The sequence below is a fragment of the Xylocopa sonorina genome, chromosome 12, assembly GCF_050948175.1.
Source record: "Xylocopa sonorina isolate GNS202 chromosome 12, iyXylSono1_principal, whole genome shotgun sequence".
In the NCBI taxonomy this organism is placed as follows: Eukaryota; Metazoa; Arthropoda; class Insecta; order Hymenoptera; family Apidae; genus Xylocopa; species Xylocopa sonorina.
In genome coordinates, this window is record NC_135204.1 from 1,099,438 (window position 1) to 1,114,406 (window position 14,969).

Genomic DNA, 14,969 nt, shown 5'->3' on the forward strand with positions numbered 1-14,969 from the left:
CGAACTACGCGTTAAACTATGCTCGCTCGTAGTATTTCCCCTATCTAACCGACGAATAGAATATTCAGATTTAAATTCACACGAACGGTCCGCTCTTATCCCGTATCCCCGTAGTATTTACGATAAAACCCAAAAGTTTTGAAATAACGCGGACGAGCAGGACGCCGGCGGAAACGTTTCTATAGCCGATATCGTGTCAAGAGAGCGGCCAGGTGTATTGTAGTTTAAAGCCGGTATGCGGCAGCTGATCTTTTCCCACGGTGTTCGCGACTGTCCGAGGAAGTTCAAGAATGGACCGAATTTCTTTTCATTGCTTGCTGCCAACCGCCGTTTTCTTTTTTCCATCGTTTTGTTTCAAGTGCCCCGCAATTTCTGCGGATCGACACATTTATAATTCTGGCGACCACAACAAAGAACTTATTCGGAATGCAAAACGAAGCTCGTCTTTGACCGCCATACTGGACAATTTTCGGGAAACTTGATAAGGTCTTCTATTCTGGAATTATCCGTTAGGAAATGAGTGGAGTTTTCGTTCGAAATGAATAGTTTATTATTTTACATCGCAATTATCAAGAAATTTTTACTTTCAATTCATCCGATGGAAATATAGAAGATTCATACTGGTCTTCATTATAGAGGATATTAATTGATCATTTTATATCATGAAAAGAATAGATGTATGATCGGTTAGTTAGGCACGACTGGTTTAGTTTCACGTAAAGACTGCCCAATTTTCCGGTCGGTAAAGTTAAAGAACAAGTCTACACAGCTTGTTAGAGAACCTTGTCGCTCCCTTCTAGAAAGGAAATATTATTATACATTTATATTATTATACATATTATACATTTAGATGTTCCATTTATTACTAAAACGAAGAAGAGGGAAGAACAGTGAAAGCCCGAAAGGAAGAGCCCGACACAATCGGCGACGGCGAATAATAAAGAAAAGGGGTTCGTTCCGTATCACGAGCAGCGCATCGAATAGAATATTCGGATTCATCCGCGATTCACGGAAAATTCTCATTTCTAATAACAGATTAGAATCTCCCGTTTCGATGACTCGCCAGCATCCTCGTGTGTACCGGCAGAAAACTATTTTCTCCGGTTTAAACGGTCATATCCTGTTGTATTCCTTGTCACGACTAGGAGGAGAGAGAGAGAGAGAGAGAGAGAGAGAGAGGGAGAGAGAGAGAGAGAGAGAGAGCACTCGTCGATCTTCGTGCAGCTAAAGATCGCACCGTAGCCGGGTTTTACTTCCATCCAAGATCCGACCGGAAACCGTAAATTTTCTGCGACGCTGGATGCGTTAATATTCTGTTCCCGATTCGAACTTCACTCCGAATTCATCTCTCGGCATGTCTACATCCAGGCGGGTCTTTGAACCGTAAAGAAATTTCGTTTGTTTTCACGCGCTCATCTCAATTGCAAAATTTCACGAGATACGGTTCTGGACGATGAAAATTGTATTCGAAAGACGAACGGTGATATTCGAGGAGAATGAAGGGTGCACACACGGGTATAGCCCTCTTGAAAGAGAGATGGAACGAAAGAATGGAACCCGTAGCGGTTATGTAAATCGAGTGCACGCGTCGGACCATTTTGGAACGCATTTCGAATCATGAATTCTATTTCGTTTTACCTAAGTGTCAGCACTCTATTAATCACCAGATAGTTAGCAATTCGTTTCAATTTCGTTTATAGATTTTTAAAACATGAAAGCTGATTCTTTTAAATTTCGATTTTTCCTCCGACTATCCGAGATATTCTTTTCTGCCACTTTTTGAAAAGTTTTCTGAAAGTATTTCGATTTCGAAGCGGTCAGTCTTTTTCCGGCAAAGTTAAACTCGTTAAACGTTCGTTTATCCACACCTTCGAAACAATGATCGCGGAACAATTAACCGAGAATTTCGCTTGAACGCAACAATGCATCGATTAGCAAACAATGGAAACAGTCAGCGGTCAGATCGGTGAAGGTAGTATCCGTACAGTTAACCGAATGTCGGTCCGGCGCGATCGCTTTCTGAGCGCAATTTAAACACTCACCCGGTCATTATTATTAAATGTGCTGAAAAAGAATCTCGAGATATTTCCAGAAGAATCACGTGTTCTCGTTGGGTATCGTCGCTGACAAGACAGAACGGAACAGAGCAGCTGGCATAGATTTCATTAATTAAGTGCCCGTTGCTTCCACAACGGCGCTTCGAGCGTAATTAAATCAGGTCGGGGCAAAACGAGACGGTTCGTACGAGAGTTAGTCAGCGACGGAGATAGGGAGGATAAAAGAGAGAGGACATCATCGGGCGACATAGACGTGTCTAACAAAGATTAAACTACGTTGATAGCCCGTTCAAACGAGCAACCGATTCGATTCGAAATTAAACGTTATCCGCTAGGAATTGGATACCGTCCCCGCCCCTTTTTCGTGTGGAAACCGCAAGTTTAATTGCACACCAAATCGGATAATCGGCTCGCGCTAAATATAACAGAGTCTTGGAGGTTTCTTTCTTTATTTTCGTTCTTCGACCAGCTTCCTTCGCTTAATGCCCTTTCGCCTCAACTTTAAAACGGTGTTCGAATTCTGTTAGTCCCAACATGCCTACTCCTGTTGGATAACGCGTTGCATAACATTTATTTTACATTATTTAAAAAATGTCTGTTGCGAGAATAAACGACGGAAAAATGATATTTCCTCGTTTCTTATTTTCGATACGTATGAAGAAGTCACAAAAATGCCGGGAGCAGTCTTCAACCCGTTGATTTGGCGATGTTACAGGCTTCGTAGCATGTCTTGACGAGTAGGAGAGACTGTTCAACGGGGTTTTCGGCAGCCACGGGTTCTCCAAAATGGCGGGCGGTCAGCAGCTTCTCGAACAGTACACGGTACCACAGCTCGCCAGGGTTTTCCACAGCCTGCCGCACCTCAACGTCTCTCTTCGCTCGGTCAACAACACCTTCAATCCACATTCCGAAATCTATCTCGAGGTAAGCACAATTTCCCTTTCTCGATTTCAATGAATTTAGAAGCTTTCAACGTATCGTTTGTAATAAAAACTTTCATAATTCCATTTTTTTCGTTTCATGTACCAATTAGTTTTTTTCTAACTCTTCTGAACGATATTAATTAAAGGAAGGAGCGATTCTAGAAAAAGGGTGAACCAAAAGTTATACGGTAATAAGACCAAAATGGAAATTGTACTAGATCATTACTACTCAATCTGAATAATAATTAAGAGTTACGAATTTTTAAGTCACGATTTTTCCGTACAAAGTCGATTTTGTGATTTTTCACTGATCAGCAATGTACAAATTGCTTCCTCGCAGCGCGGATAAGATTCAGCTGCGTCAGCGGATTAAATGGTATGCCGCGCGCTTAACAGGGTCACGATAGCAATCCACCGTAGCTGCTTGCTAGTTACACCAATATCCAAAAGCGATTCCAGCTCGATTCTGTTTTCGCCAATGTATTATGCAAAGCATCCCCGTTCATTTCCAGTAATATATCCCTCGGTCCTATCCATCAAATCCCGAAAGAACCACGGATTCTTTAGCGGTACTCCTCGAACCGAGCATAAGTTGATGGGAATACACGTAACGAACTTTTATGAAAACGTGGTCGATTGCGCTGATCGTGTTATTAATGATTCGTTACAGTTCAAGTTTTCACGAAGTTTAAATAAAGCGAAAAGAATTAATTAAGCTAAACTCGTTACGTACCTATATGCATCCGTGGTAATTGTAAACTTGCAATAATTACAATTAGCAGTATGAGTTTTGTCGGTAGAAAAAACGGAGTAAATTGTAACGCACGATGGTTAGCGTGCTAATGGCAGCAATCGCGTTTTAAAAGCCATTTGATCCCGAGGATCGAGCGCTGAATATGAAGCGTGAAAATGTCGATAAACATTTTTTTGTGTCGCTTAAAACCAGTGGATCGGTTTCCAACGAAGCCTATTACATCGATTCAGTTTTTTCTTTTTTTTTCGCAAAAATATTTTCCCGAACTGCGCTTAATTAATGGAGGCCGCGCAACACAGCAAGTCGTTCCAAGGAGAAATTACACGGTATTGGAGTCTCATGACCCATCGAACGTTCGAATTCTCTTCTCTCTCTCGTTGCACTTTATTGATTGATCGTCGCACACGTGCGCTCACCAGTAGGCAGACCTTGCATTTTCGTACCGCGCGACGGAAGAAGACGCCGGAGTGTCTCGTTACTAGGTTCCACCGTTCCAATGTTTGAACCTAAGCGGAAACTATTCCATTTTCATACGGTTTTCAGGTGGTCAAATGACTTTAGCGTCTTGGACCGATTACCTTCGGGTCGCGGTCGCGTAGTACACGAGCGCTCTTTTTTACCGCGAAACGTTCAATGAGAGCAGCGAAGTCACGGTGACCTGGCCCGAAGAATAAGAATCCCGGACACCAGCGAGAGACAGAGTCCCTAGTTCCCACCGTATTCTCTTCCGGCAGAGTGTTCTCGGTTTCTTGTCCCGTCCAGACGGCTGTCCGAAAGACAGCGGAAGCTTCTGTACGATTCTTCGTAGCAAGATGGAAGCGAGAGGGATAGAGAAGAGAAGAAGAAGAGGAGACAGGACAGAAGAAAAAGATAAAGGCTGAGATGAGAACGAAGAAGAAAAGGGCGAGGAGAAACGCAGCTGGATGCGACGAGTAGACGAGTATCCAAGCTGTGTGTAACTGAAAAGCACAATGGCCGGGAAAGCTCAAACAATGCACAAAGGCTTTCGTATAATACACCTGGGGCAACGTGTGGGCTTTAACGGGCTTGAAACGTCAGACCCGCTAACTAGCGATGGGCTCAAGACAGTTCGAGCCGGTTCGAATACCGCCCCGAAGCAAACCCACTCGATATTTCGAAGTTGACAATTACTAAATTACACTGTTACCGCTCGGTCCTTTTACTATGTGAGATGTTTCGAGACTCGGAACTGAAGCTATTGCGAACCGTTATCGTTCGTCGAATCCGCTTTACGTTGTGTTAAGCGTTTAAGACTTTGTTCGATCTCTACAGATGAATCAGTTTGTTCTTCTATGCCGAGTTTCGTTCTTTTCTTTAGTTTTGTCAGGAACATCGCATTAAAGGAATAGGAATTTTTTGTCACTCTAAATTGAATCGATTACCCTGCAACTTTCATTTTGATTGAGGTTGCCGCGTACGTTACCAGAACAATAGCGATATTTCATGTTTCGGTAGGAGTCTCTTGCCGTCGCTGCAAGCATAATATATTCCCTACCCGTGGCATCGATGGCCCATTCCACCACTCGAAATGCATCGTGCTCCTCGTAGCTCTCAACAAGAAGCACGATCGCCTCGCACAATGTCTTTCGTTGCAAATGTCGAGAGCGCACGGGAACTTATTATTATCAAATAAATCAAGATGGATATCGGGTTGTTTTCGAGCTACTCGATTGTCGTTCGTTTTCGCGACGTCCTGGCAAAAGGTGGTTGGCGCGACGGTTGTGCTCGGCGTAACTGATTCGCATTCTGTTCTCCTCCTTCTGTAACCGTGCGATTACGATGCGAACGGTCTTCCTTCGGTTATCTTTCCGGCAGGTGCGGACTAACGAGTTCGAAAAAGAAGATAACACGCGCTTTGAGAAAGTTAACGCGTACCATAACACCGTAAACGGGTTTCGTCGAAAATTCGATTCCACGTGGTTAAAGCTTTTTCAAGATTTATTATATACGAGTCATTATTACATCATTTATTATATGCGAGTCAGTGTTTTTGATGCGCAGTGTGTTAACAGCGCGCGTAAATGTACCTTTTAATACGAACGTGCAACTTCTATTTCAATCTCGCGATGTTAGTTAAAAAGATACGATCGTTGGAAAAAATTTGAATGAACGAGAACGCGTAATGACGTGGGTAGCAGTCGCAAATGGTGCGCATTTACCGGTTACCGAGCACGTTCATATCGATACTGATCGCGGCTTATGCTTTCATTACCGCATGCAGCACACACTTCCTATTTCCTGTTCCAGTTTCGCGTCATTCATACGTCACGTGTTTCTTGCATCGCGGGCTTTCAATCATTTTAGAGAAAACGGTTTCCCTTATGTCGTCGCTTCTCTTATTCAGTTTTTCTTCGCCTCATCTTTTGTCCGTCACTCTCCATTTACCCCTCTTTTCCGTCTCGCTCTTTCTGCTTCGGCTAACCGGTGGATATTTCGATTATCGTTTTCCCTCCCCCTTTCTTTCACTCTGTTTAACATTTTCTTTATGTTGCTCCGTAGTCCCTATTTACGTACCGCTTTATGCGTTATTTCCTCCAGTTTACGCTTTTGTATCGAAACGAAGCAAATTGCATCTGGCGTGTAACAGAATTAAGTAACGAGCATTCTGCGTTTCGTAATATTCCTTTTTCCTGCATGTATTCCTATATTCTTAGAACATTTTTAAATTGAACTAGTATCGCAGCAACAAATACATTAAAAGGCTAAGAGAGAGAGAGAGAGAGAGAGAGAGAGAGAGAGAGAGAGACAGACAGACAGACAGAGACAGAAAGAGAGAGAGAGAGAGAGAGAGAGACAGAGACAGAAAGAGAGAGAGAGAGAGAGAGAGAGAAAGAGAGAGAGAGAGAGAGAGAGAGAGACAGAGACAGAGAGAGACAGAGAGAGAGAGAGAGAGAGAGAAAGAGAGAGAGAGAGAGACAGAGACAGAGAGAGACAGAGAGAGAGGTAGCATGTCATTGTCCTGATCGAACATGTGTATATACATTCGTAGACGTACATTGGACGTATATATGGTGAGGTTGAGAGCGTGCGAAACTTAGCTGGTGTACACACATTTCTCTTGCATGCGTCGGTAGTGTAGGTACCGGCGAAGGAGCTGCCTTGAGGAAACGCCTGTCTGAGCACCCTTGATGCAACACGAGCTCTGGTAATTGGGTCCCCAGCTATTGTTTCTGCTGCTTGAAAATATTTCACGAGGCGCCCGCTGGTACCGGCACCCGGCGGGTAATTAAATCGTAAGACGGCGTTTTGTCATATCTTTCGTCGTTTGTTTTTTGAGTTCCGATTCGACAGTTCATTAACAATCTTTTTCTCTCCTCCCTCTACTTCCATCGCCGTCATATAACGGGACGTAATCGAAAGGCAATAAATGTTCTTTTTTTGTAGGAAAGCATTCATTGCACCTAACGTTAAAAATAGTAGAGGTGCATGATCGTCTTAAATGAGAGTGCTGTATTGTAACTAAGAGGATTTTCTTTGCAAAGGTATCTTGCGTAGAAACACCTCGAAAGGAATCGGAAAATGTCCGAGTACAACGAACCTGCTCGTAACCCTTTCATTCTGTTTTCAGATTAGCATAACAGGCACAGGTACTATGACGCGACTTAATTACGTCGTCACAATTTAAAGAATTACCATACCGTAAAGGTTTAAGCCTAAATATACTTGCAAATAGGAGCATTATCGATTTAGATTGGTCACAAAAAGCACCGTAATGAATTTCGTACGCATCAATTCCGTTGTAATTAAATATCATCTTCCTATTTCTCTGAAACGATAGAATCCTCGGTAACTTACAATTCTCTTTACGGTCGTGCTAAAAGGTCATGCCATTTGTAACATTTTACCAGTTTTAAGTTTATAATTATGAACTTATTTTACACGAAAATTGGTTTCAGTCAATTGAGAGCGATAGATTACATTTTGCATGAATCAAATTACAGAATTTGATGTAAGTCGATAATATTTTAGAATCCATAGAAATACGATGGTCGTCGAGGGCTTGTTCCTACCTGATAATTTACTCGTAGGCTACATTCGCATGACAATAACGAAAACTAATTATCGTAACTGCTAATACTACAAAGGGTTTGTTTGATCCGACACAAACGCGGAGGGCTTTTCCTGATTAAAACTGATTTACAATGAATCCAGGTCCCAGGTAATTTCTTTGAACATTGTTCGGGATAGGTTCATGTTTCGCTTCCCATTTGAAACGTGTTCGTATCCCTTGAAGGAATACATTCACCGTTTTGTCGTAGACAGGCCGGGCCGAATACTAACAAAAAGACGCGTAAGGTGTTCTCGCGAATGTGGGCTAACGAAGTGATATGTTAGGCGGAATGCGAAGCATGCGCTTCGGTTTAGATTAGGTTGAAGCGGCTGCGCTGCTTCGGTTTTCGCTGTGCTGTAAAGATGGAGGAAGAAAGAAGGAAGGAAAAGAGAGGGGAAGAACGTTTCGTCCTGGGCCTGCTAGTGGACTCATCAGTAAGGCTACCTAGCAGGCCCTGCCTTAGACGCTGGGATATTAGGGACAGTTCAGAACTTCTATATATTGGAAACGATGGGTCATCGGGTACTTTCAGGAAAGTGTAAATGGTGCTGTCCCTCTAGTGGCGAGTGCCGCCACAAGGTTACAGACAGCTCCAATACCTGGAATACTTTGGAGGTCCTTCCGGCTGACGACAATTAGAAACGTATTTACCCCCGACACAGAGGGGGCTACAAACCCGTATTTATTCATTCAGAGATTCACGAGCCACCAAAGAGAATCCATTTGTGATTTTACATGCTATCTATCCCCCTTGGAGACGCGAGTCCCATGAATTTCGAGTTCTGTTCTTTCTCTATGCCTCTCCATTCTGTTTCTGCCACTCTAACTCTTCCTTCCTTCCTTCCTTCTGTGGCGGCACTCGCCACTAGAGGGACAGCACCGTTTACACTTTCCTGAAAGTACCCAATGACCCATCCTTTCCAATATATAGAAGTTCTGAACTGTCCCTAGTATCCCAGCGTCTATGGCAGAGTCTGCTAGGTAGCCTTACCGATGAGTCCACTAGCAGGCTCAGGACGAAACGTTCTTCCCCTCTCTTTTCATTCCTTCTTTCTTCCTACATCTTTACAGCACAGCACACAAGGAAGCAGCGCAGCCGCTTCACTTCCTTCCTTCCTCCCCTCCTACCTCCCTCCCTCGATCCATCCATCCATCCGCCGCTCTCGTTCCCTCCATCTCGAGCGCTTTTCCGGATTTATTCGAGAGCTTGGCATCTCAGTAGGTGCAACGACCATCTTCGCTCCGCGTTCCGTAAACAGAGAATTCCTGTCTAGACACGATTCAGGCCTCGAATTTCGATTGCTTTTTCGCCCATCTGTTGGACTATTTAACTGCTGACACGAATAATTAAACGTCTGTTTCGAGCTCGTCCACCCCTTCTTTATTCTGTAGCCTTCCTTACTCCTTTGTATAGATATGTGTCTATGTATACGTATACATACCGCGTTTAATCGGTCTGAGTTGTGAAAGCAAATTTTTGAAGACAACATTAAATAAGCCTTTCACATTTTGCTGTCGGAAAAATTACACAAAAAAGGATTGGTGAAACTTCGTCCGTCTAATCGGCCACTTTTAGCGGGCATTTTTGAAGAGAGCGGTAAAAAGAAAGCAGGTTCGAGTTATTTCGATTTATTCATCGATAAACCAGTTTCGTGTTTAACTTAATAAACGAAACTCGCCTTTCGTTACGGTTGTAAAGAAAAAGAAATAATAGGTGTTAATTCGAAACTAGTTTTACCAAAGTGCATACAAGTACGCTCCGTATCGAGTGCAAAAGGGGTAATGCATACGTAATTGACGAGGCGAGGAGGCAAATTTTCTACTTACATAAAACTTGAAATTTTCCAGATGTTCTTTTCGATACATACTTGGTGTATATGTATATGCATAAGCACAATATGATCACGGGAGTGATTGCACAACCTCGTAGGAAAACCGCGGCCTTCTTCTCCTAGTTGAGTAAACTTATGAAGCGAAATTCTGCTCGTTGCGCAACGAAGTTTGTTCGGGACGAAAAGCGTATCCGTCACCGAGTGGGAAATGCCGCGCGGGAAGAAAGATTTCCTATAAATTCGCGCGGACCCGAGCTCTCCTGTTTCATTCGTCTTCGGCTACTCCAAACTGTCGGCGAAGTTCTCGATAAAAGTGAGAAACAGATATGTCCCTGTCCCCGCGATTGTGGCTCGCGATGACTTCCGTATTCCGGCCTTCAACGCGACAAGCTTCTTCTTCTGTTGAAACCATTCTCCGTAACTCGGTTTGTCTTGCTCATATTCCTTGCACCACTTGAAACGGCTTTTTTCATTCGGTACGCAAACTTTCTGCGATTTTATCGCGTTTCAAAATGTAATTCAATTTTCATTTTATACATTGGATCGTAATTAGAATTTTTATTGTTCTCTCAATTTGAAGGAGTAGTCGAAAGACGTGATAGTAGCAGATGAAAAAATGTGAAAAATGCGAGATACTTGAAGTAACACTTTCCGTAATCTAAACGTATTACTTACGAAAAGGTGCACAAGGTATAGGTTAATTCAGGAATAATAAAGATAAAGTATGAAGATGAGGAGGGATAAGAGGAAGTGAGCGACATTCATTAGGAGAAAGAATGTAAATGTGTATTTTTCGATTATCTACGCGCATGCAGAACACAAGGAGCAATGAAATGAATGTTTCATACGTTGCAATCAAATAAACTAATTTGCGGAATTACACTTTTATTGGGAAATGAATTTCATTTGTGAATTTTACAAATTGAGAAACGCCATTGTACAAACCTATTGTACTCGACCCTTTTCTGTTGGTTTCGTTTTAACTATTATTTTTTTCAAAGTATTGTTCGAGGTAATGAAAAAAGGGGAAAAATGCACCATCCTCTCGTTTTCGATACTCAGCCCATTATGTGAAAAACAATAAAAACAGTCATATTCCAGTTTGAAACGAGCGCTCCTGCCAATTAAACAAATTACATATTATATAATAGTAAGGAACATAACGAATTAACGAATGAAAATCGTTCGTTTTTGATTTCGAATATTATTCGTACGCTCTAACCACCCGTAATGGTCGATTATGTGACGAAACATATGTTCGTACCAACAGTATTCGCGACAAATGAGGGCTTCGAACGTTACAGGAGAAGTTCATCGACGTCGCGTAATAACGAATGCGATACGTATATTGTACACGGGTCGATTTAGCGAGTTTCACGGGGTGGCACGCGAGCTACGAGGGTGGTTGACCCCGTGGCGGCATGCAGGCCTTTGAGTAACACGAGAGAAAAATCAAATTTTCCGTGAGCCGCGACGACGTCGAGTGCGCGTTTCAAGCGTACCGAGTTAGTTCGCGAAATGGAATACGCGATCGCGCTTTTCGGGACACATTAATCCACTCTGCACTCGTTCGAGTTACCCGAAAATGCATACAGAATAAATAGAGTAACGATAATGAAAGTAATTATATTATATAAATATAAACGAAACTGTAGCCTGCCTTTGTTGGTTCACGCTATCGCTCAAAGCCATTTAACTAGGATTCATAATATCCTAGCACTTCGAAACTCTATATCGATTAACGATTGTTTTGCCCCATCAAATTGCTTTGGGCGATCGATAGAGATTAAATTAACTAATAGTAGAATTGACGATCTACTTATGGAATGGATATGGAATTATGTTGTCTAATGAGAAGAAGGATTTTACTTTGATTAAAAAAGAAGAGGAAGTGATTCTTGAAACAATGATGACATTCGTTTCCGATATTGAATCAAATAATCCGAAGATGATTCATCGTGCGTGAATCACTGTACGCACCGACAACAATTCGTGGAAGACGCGGATTCACAATCACTTTCGACATCCTTGCAAACAGCTAATTACCACGAACAAAAGCAACAAGTCGACTCTGTTTCTTTTGCTTCACGTCGCTCGCTAATGTATGGTAATAGGCGCTCCGATCGAGCGTAGCCGGCGGTCTGATTAGTGACGACTCCGTCGCGAATCGGTTCAACGTTCGCGTTATCGAGCCCAGAGATTATTAGAGGACGTTGATTCGTAGCGTGGCCGTTGGCCGAAAATTGAAGGACAAAATTGTTGTCGAGGTTTTTTTGGCAAAAACAATTGCACTCTAACAAAAGCATACGGTATCGGCACATAACGGAATGCGTTCTAGTCTGGAAAGTCGGGGTTCAGTCTTAATTAAACAGTGCAGCATGGTATCACGTGAAGACACCGCGCGAACAGCAGATACGGTTAAAGGCATTAAATAGAAAGCAGTTGGAAGCACTTCTGATCTCCTTGCGGCGCCATTAACAATGTTTCTCTTTTCGTTCTTCTCTGAGAATTTTAGAAAAAAAAGATGAAAAATTAAGTATCAGAATAATTTAATTAAGCTGCGAACGTCAATTGGTAAAAAATGTAAGGAGAAAAGCAAAGGGGGCTATGAAGCTGAAGGTGTGGGAAAACCGGAACGAGATCTTCGGATGAAGATGAAGATGAGATAAGATGAGATAGCGTACGCGAACGATTTCATTAAAGATGCACGCTGATAATGAACGTTTAACTTTAATTAACAGAGCCTCGGGATACTTGGGAGTATTCCCGCAGCCTGGTTAATCCTGACGTTACTGGTGCTCCTGGTCTACCTGGTAACGAGATGCTGCGACCGGAAGCCGCGCCCCAGGAGGTCGATAACCGTGCTGATGTGGTCGCTGGCCATCCTGGCGTTGCTCTGCTGCGGAGCTGTTGCTGTCGGCCTCTACGGTAATGACGACGTGCACAACGGTTTGGTGCAATTTGTCAACTCCGCGAAGAACGTCGATAGTATTCTCATGGCTGTATGGAATCAGGTTGGTCGCTTTTACGAAATTTTTAACGTCCGTTCTGTATCACCCGGACGCGTTCTTCTAGTTCGATTTCATCTACTATAACTAGCTACGATATAATATGTATGTTTACTGAACAATAAGTGACAATCGATATAGGAGTTATTGGGAGCGGTTGCAACTATTAGGGGTTAAAGTCATTTTAATATCTTATCCTTTGCTAGATACGCGCGTTTAAAGTATAAATATTTATTTTCTAAAACGATTAAAGAAAGGGGTGGTTGATAAAAATAGAGAACAATGAAATCGATCCGTTATGTTTGCCAGATTTGGAAATAATTTATTAATTAAACAATATTATAGATTCTACGCTACAGATATAATTATTTCAATAGTTTGTTCATATGTTTCGTATCGTTAAACGATCGCAGGTCTTTATTATTTAAGTAAAATTTTTTACCCACCACTTTTTCGCTCGTACATTCGTATCTACGCTTTCATCGCGCACGTCAGAGTTATAGTTATAAAGTTATAGTTAATGTGCTAGTATACTTAGTTTTTTTCTTATTTGAACACTTCTATATTTTTTGACTAGTTGTTTAAACGAAAACTCGAAGATCGCAAGAGGGTCGAACGTGTCGCCTTCACCATTTGAGTCGCGCTTATGTACCATTTTTTTTTTACAGACCGACAACATCGAAATGATATTAAAGAAGAAAGTGCAACCGCAGTTGACTGCTCTGGAAGACGCTTTCGACGCACCGGTCAGCAATAAAACTATGCTTACTCTCCTGTTGCCCGCTGTGCACAGCGTGAAGCAGAACGCGAGCATAGCCATGAATCGGAGCTTCGAAATTCGCAAGCCGCTGACCGGTATCAGCTTGGCTGGCGCAATCAGCGTCGGAGAAAAGATAGAACAATTAAGGTGGCCCATAACAATGGCCGTTCTTAGCGCACTTCTCGTCCTCTGCGTGGTGCTCATCGTCGGAGTCGCAAGACATTCCAGATGCGTGCTCATTACGTACGTGTTTTTGTATTGTACTGGCTGAAAAAAAGTGTGCGAAAGCAGTTTCGTCGCCCCACTCGATTTAAGTCTCTGAACTCGCCTGCCACAGTCTTGTCCCCTTTTATTTTATAACGGTTTCTTGGAAACAATTATGGTACTATATATTGTAGTCGAGTTTTGACTCAACATCAAATATTCTTTACAGATTTTCCGTGTTCGGACTCTTCGCGGTTATAGTCTCCTGGCTGATGGCTTCGCTGTATCTTGCGACTTCGGTGGCCTTAGGTGATCTTTGCGTGTCTCCGGACGGTTACCTGACTAGGGTGGTACCATCGACCCTAGCATCTGAGGTTTTTTCCTATTACACGCAGTGCGAGAATATACGCACGAATCCGTTCACGCAGAAATTACGCGACGGGCAGAGCGCAGTGACCAACATGAGGGAAAACCTGAACATCGTGACCAAACTGGCACTGGAATTGTTCAAGGATCAACAGTTACAACCGAAATTGAACAGCCTCTCGATCGATATCAACACCGTCAGTAAGCTTACATCCGGGTTGGCTACGTTGCTCGATTGCAAACCTCTTTATAAGCAATACGTTCACGCAGCAAAGAGTTTGTGCCATTTAGGATTGTAAGTGTACCATTAATTTCACTTATTTCTCTGAGATCTTCTTAGTTTTTCGGTCGGGTAATTATGTTCGAGAGAGCAATTATACGCTGCAATTGACTGCAAAATTCTTTTACAACTCCAACGAACAGTATCAAAATTAGATATCATCTCTTGACGGAGTATTATTATATTTCTGTGTTGTTATGTACCGCTTAGTAGGCGTTTTTAAAATTCTTTAGGTATGGATTAACCCTCATGCTGTTGGCGAGTCTAGCCGCAGGTCTATTCTTCACCGTCCTGGTTTGGGTGGACTCTCATACGTGGATCTACATTCGAAAGCGGTGAGTGTGCGCATCTATCGTGCGCATTAAACGGGACGATTAAACGCGCAAAATATGATTAACGTGGTCTTTGTTCTAGAAGAGATTACCTTCAAGTCGACGAGCAGGACCCGTATCTACCGCCATCGGCAGCTTCGCAGGCGATAGCAGCGCGGACCCTTCGTGGCCAAGGGTCGTACCCGCCTACAGCCCCTTCTGTATTTTATCCGAATGCTCATGGCACACAAAATACCATTAAGCAGCCTCTATTGCTAACGCCGCCCCCGCCGTCCTACGCTACTGCGACTGCTCGAGCACGTCAGCTGCACGAGAGCATGCTGAAGTTTGTGCATGAGATTTTTTTATTATTCAGTTTCGTTTATTGCCAATTATCGTCTA

General features: G+C 42.8%; 1 protein-coding gene across 5 annotated transcripts in view; it reads left to right on the forward strand.

Annotated features, from left to right (window-relative positions):
• Tty (tweety) overlaps positions 1-14,969 on the forward strand; it is a 38,726-nt gene that overhangs the window by 17,494 nt on the left and 6,263 nt on the right. For 2 of the 5 annotated variants that reach the window (XM_076905515.1, XM_076905514.1), the window contains exons 2-7: positions 2,773-2,981; positions 12,380-12,652; positions 13,315-13,649; positions 13,840-14,271; positions 14,490-14,591; positions 14,671-14,913. In XM_076905515.1, the coding sequence (XP_076761630.1) occupies positions 2,844-2,981; positions 12,380-12,652; positions 13,315-13,649; positions 13,840-14,271; positions 14,490-14,591; positions 14,671-14,913 (1,523 nt within the window). In that variant the 5' untranslated portion in view covers positions 2,773-2,843. The remainder of the gene's footprint in view (positions 1-2,772; positions 2,982-12,379; positions 12,653-13,314; positions 13,650-13,839; positions 14,272-14,489; positions 14,592-14,670; positions 14,914-14,969) is intronic. The other 3 variants (XM_076905517.1, XM_076905516.1, XM_076905520.1) reach the window with 3 other exon arrangements.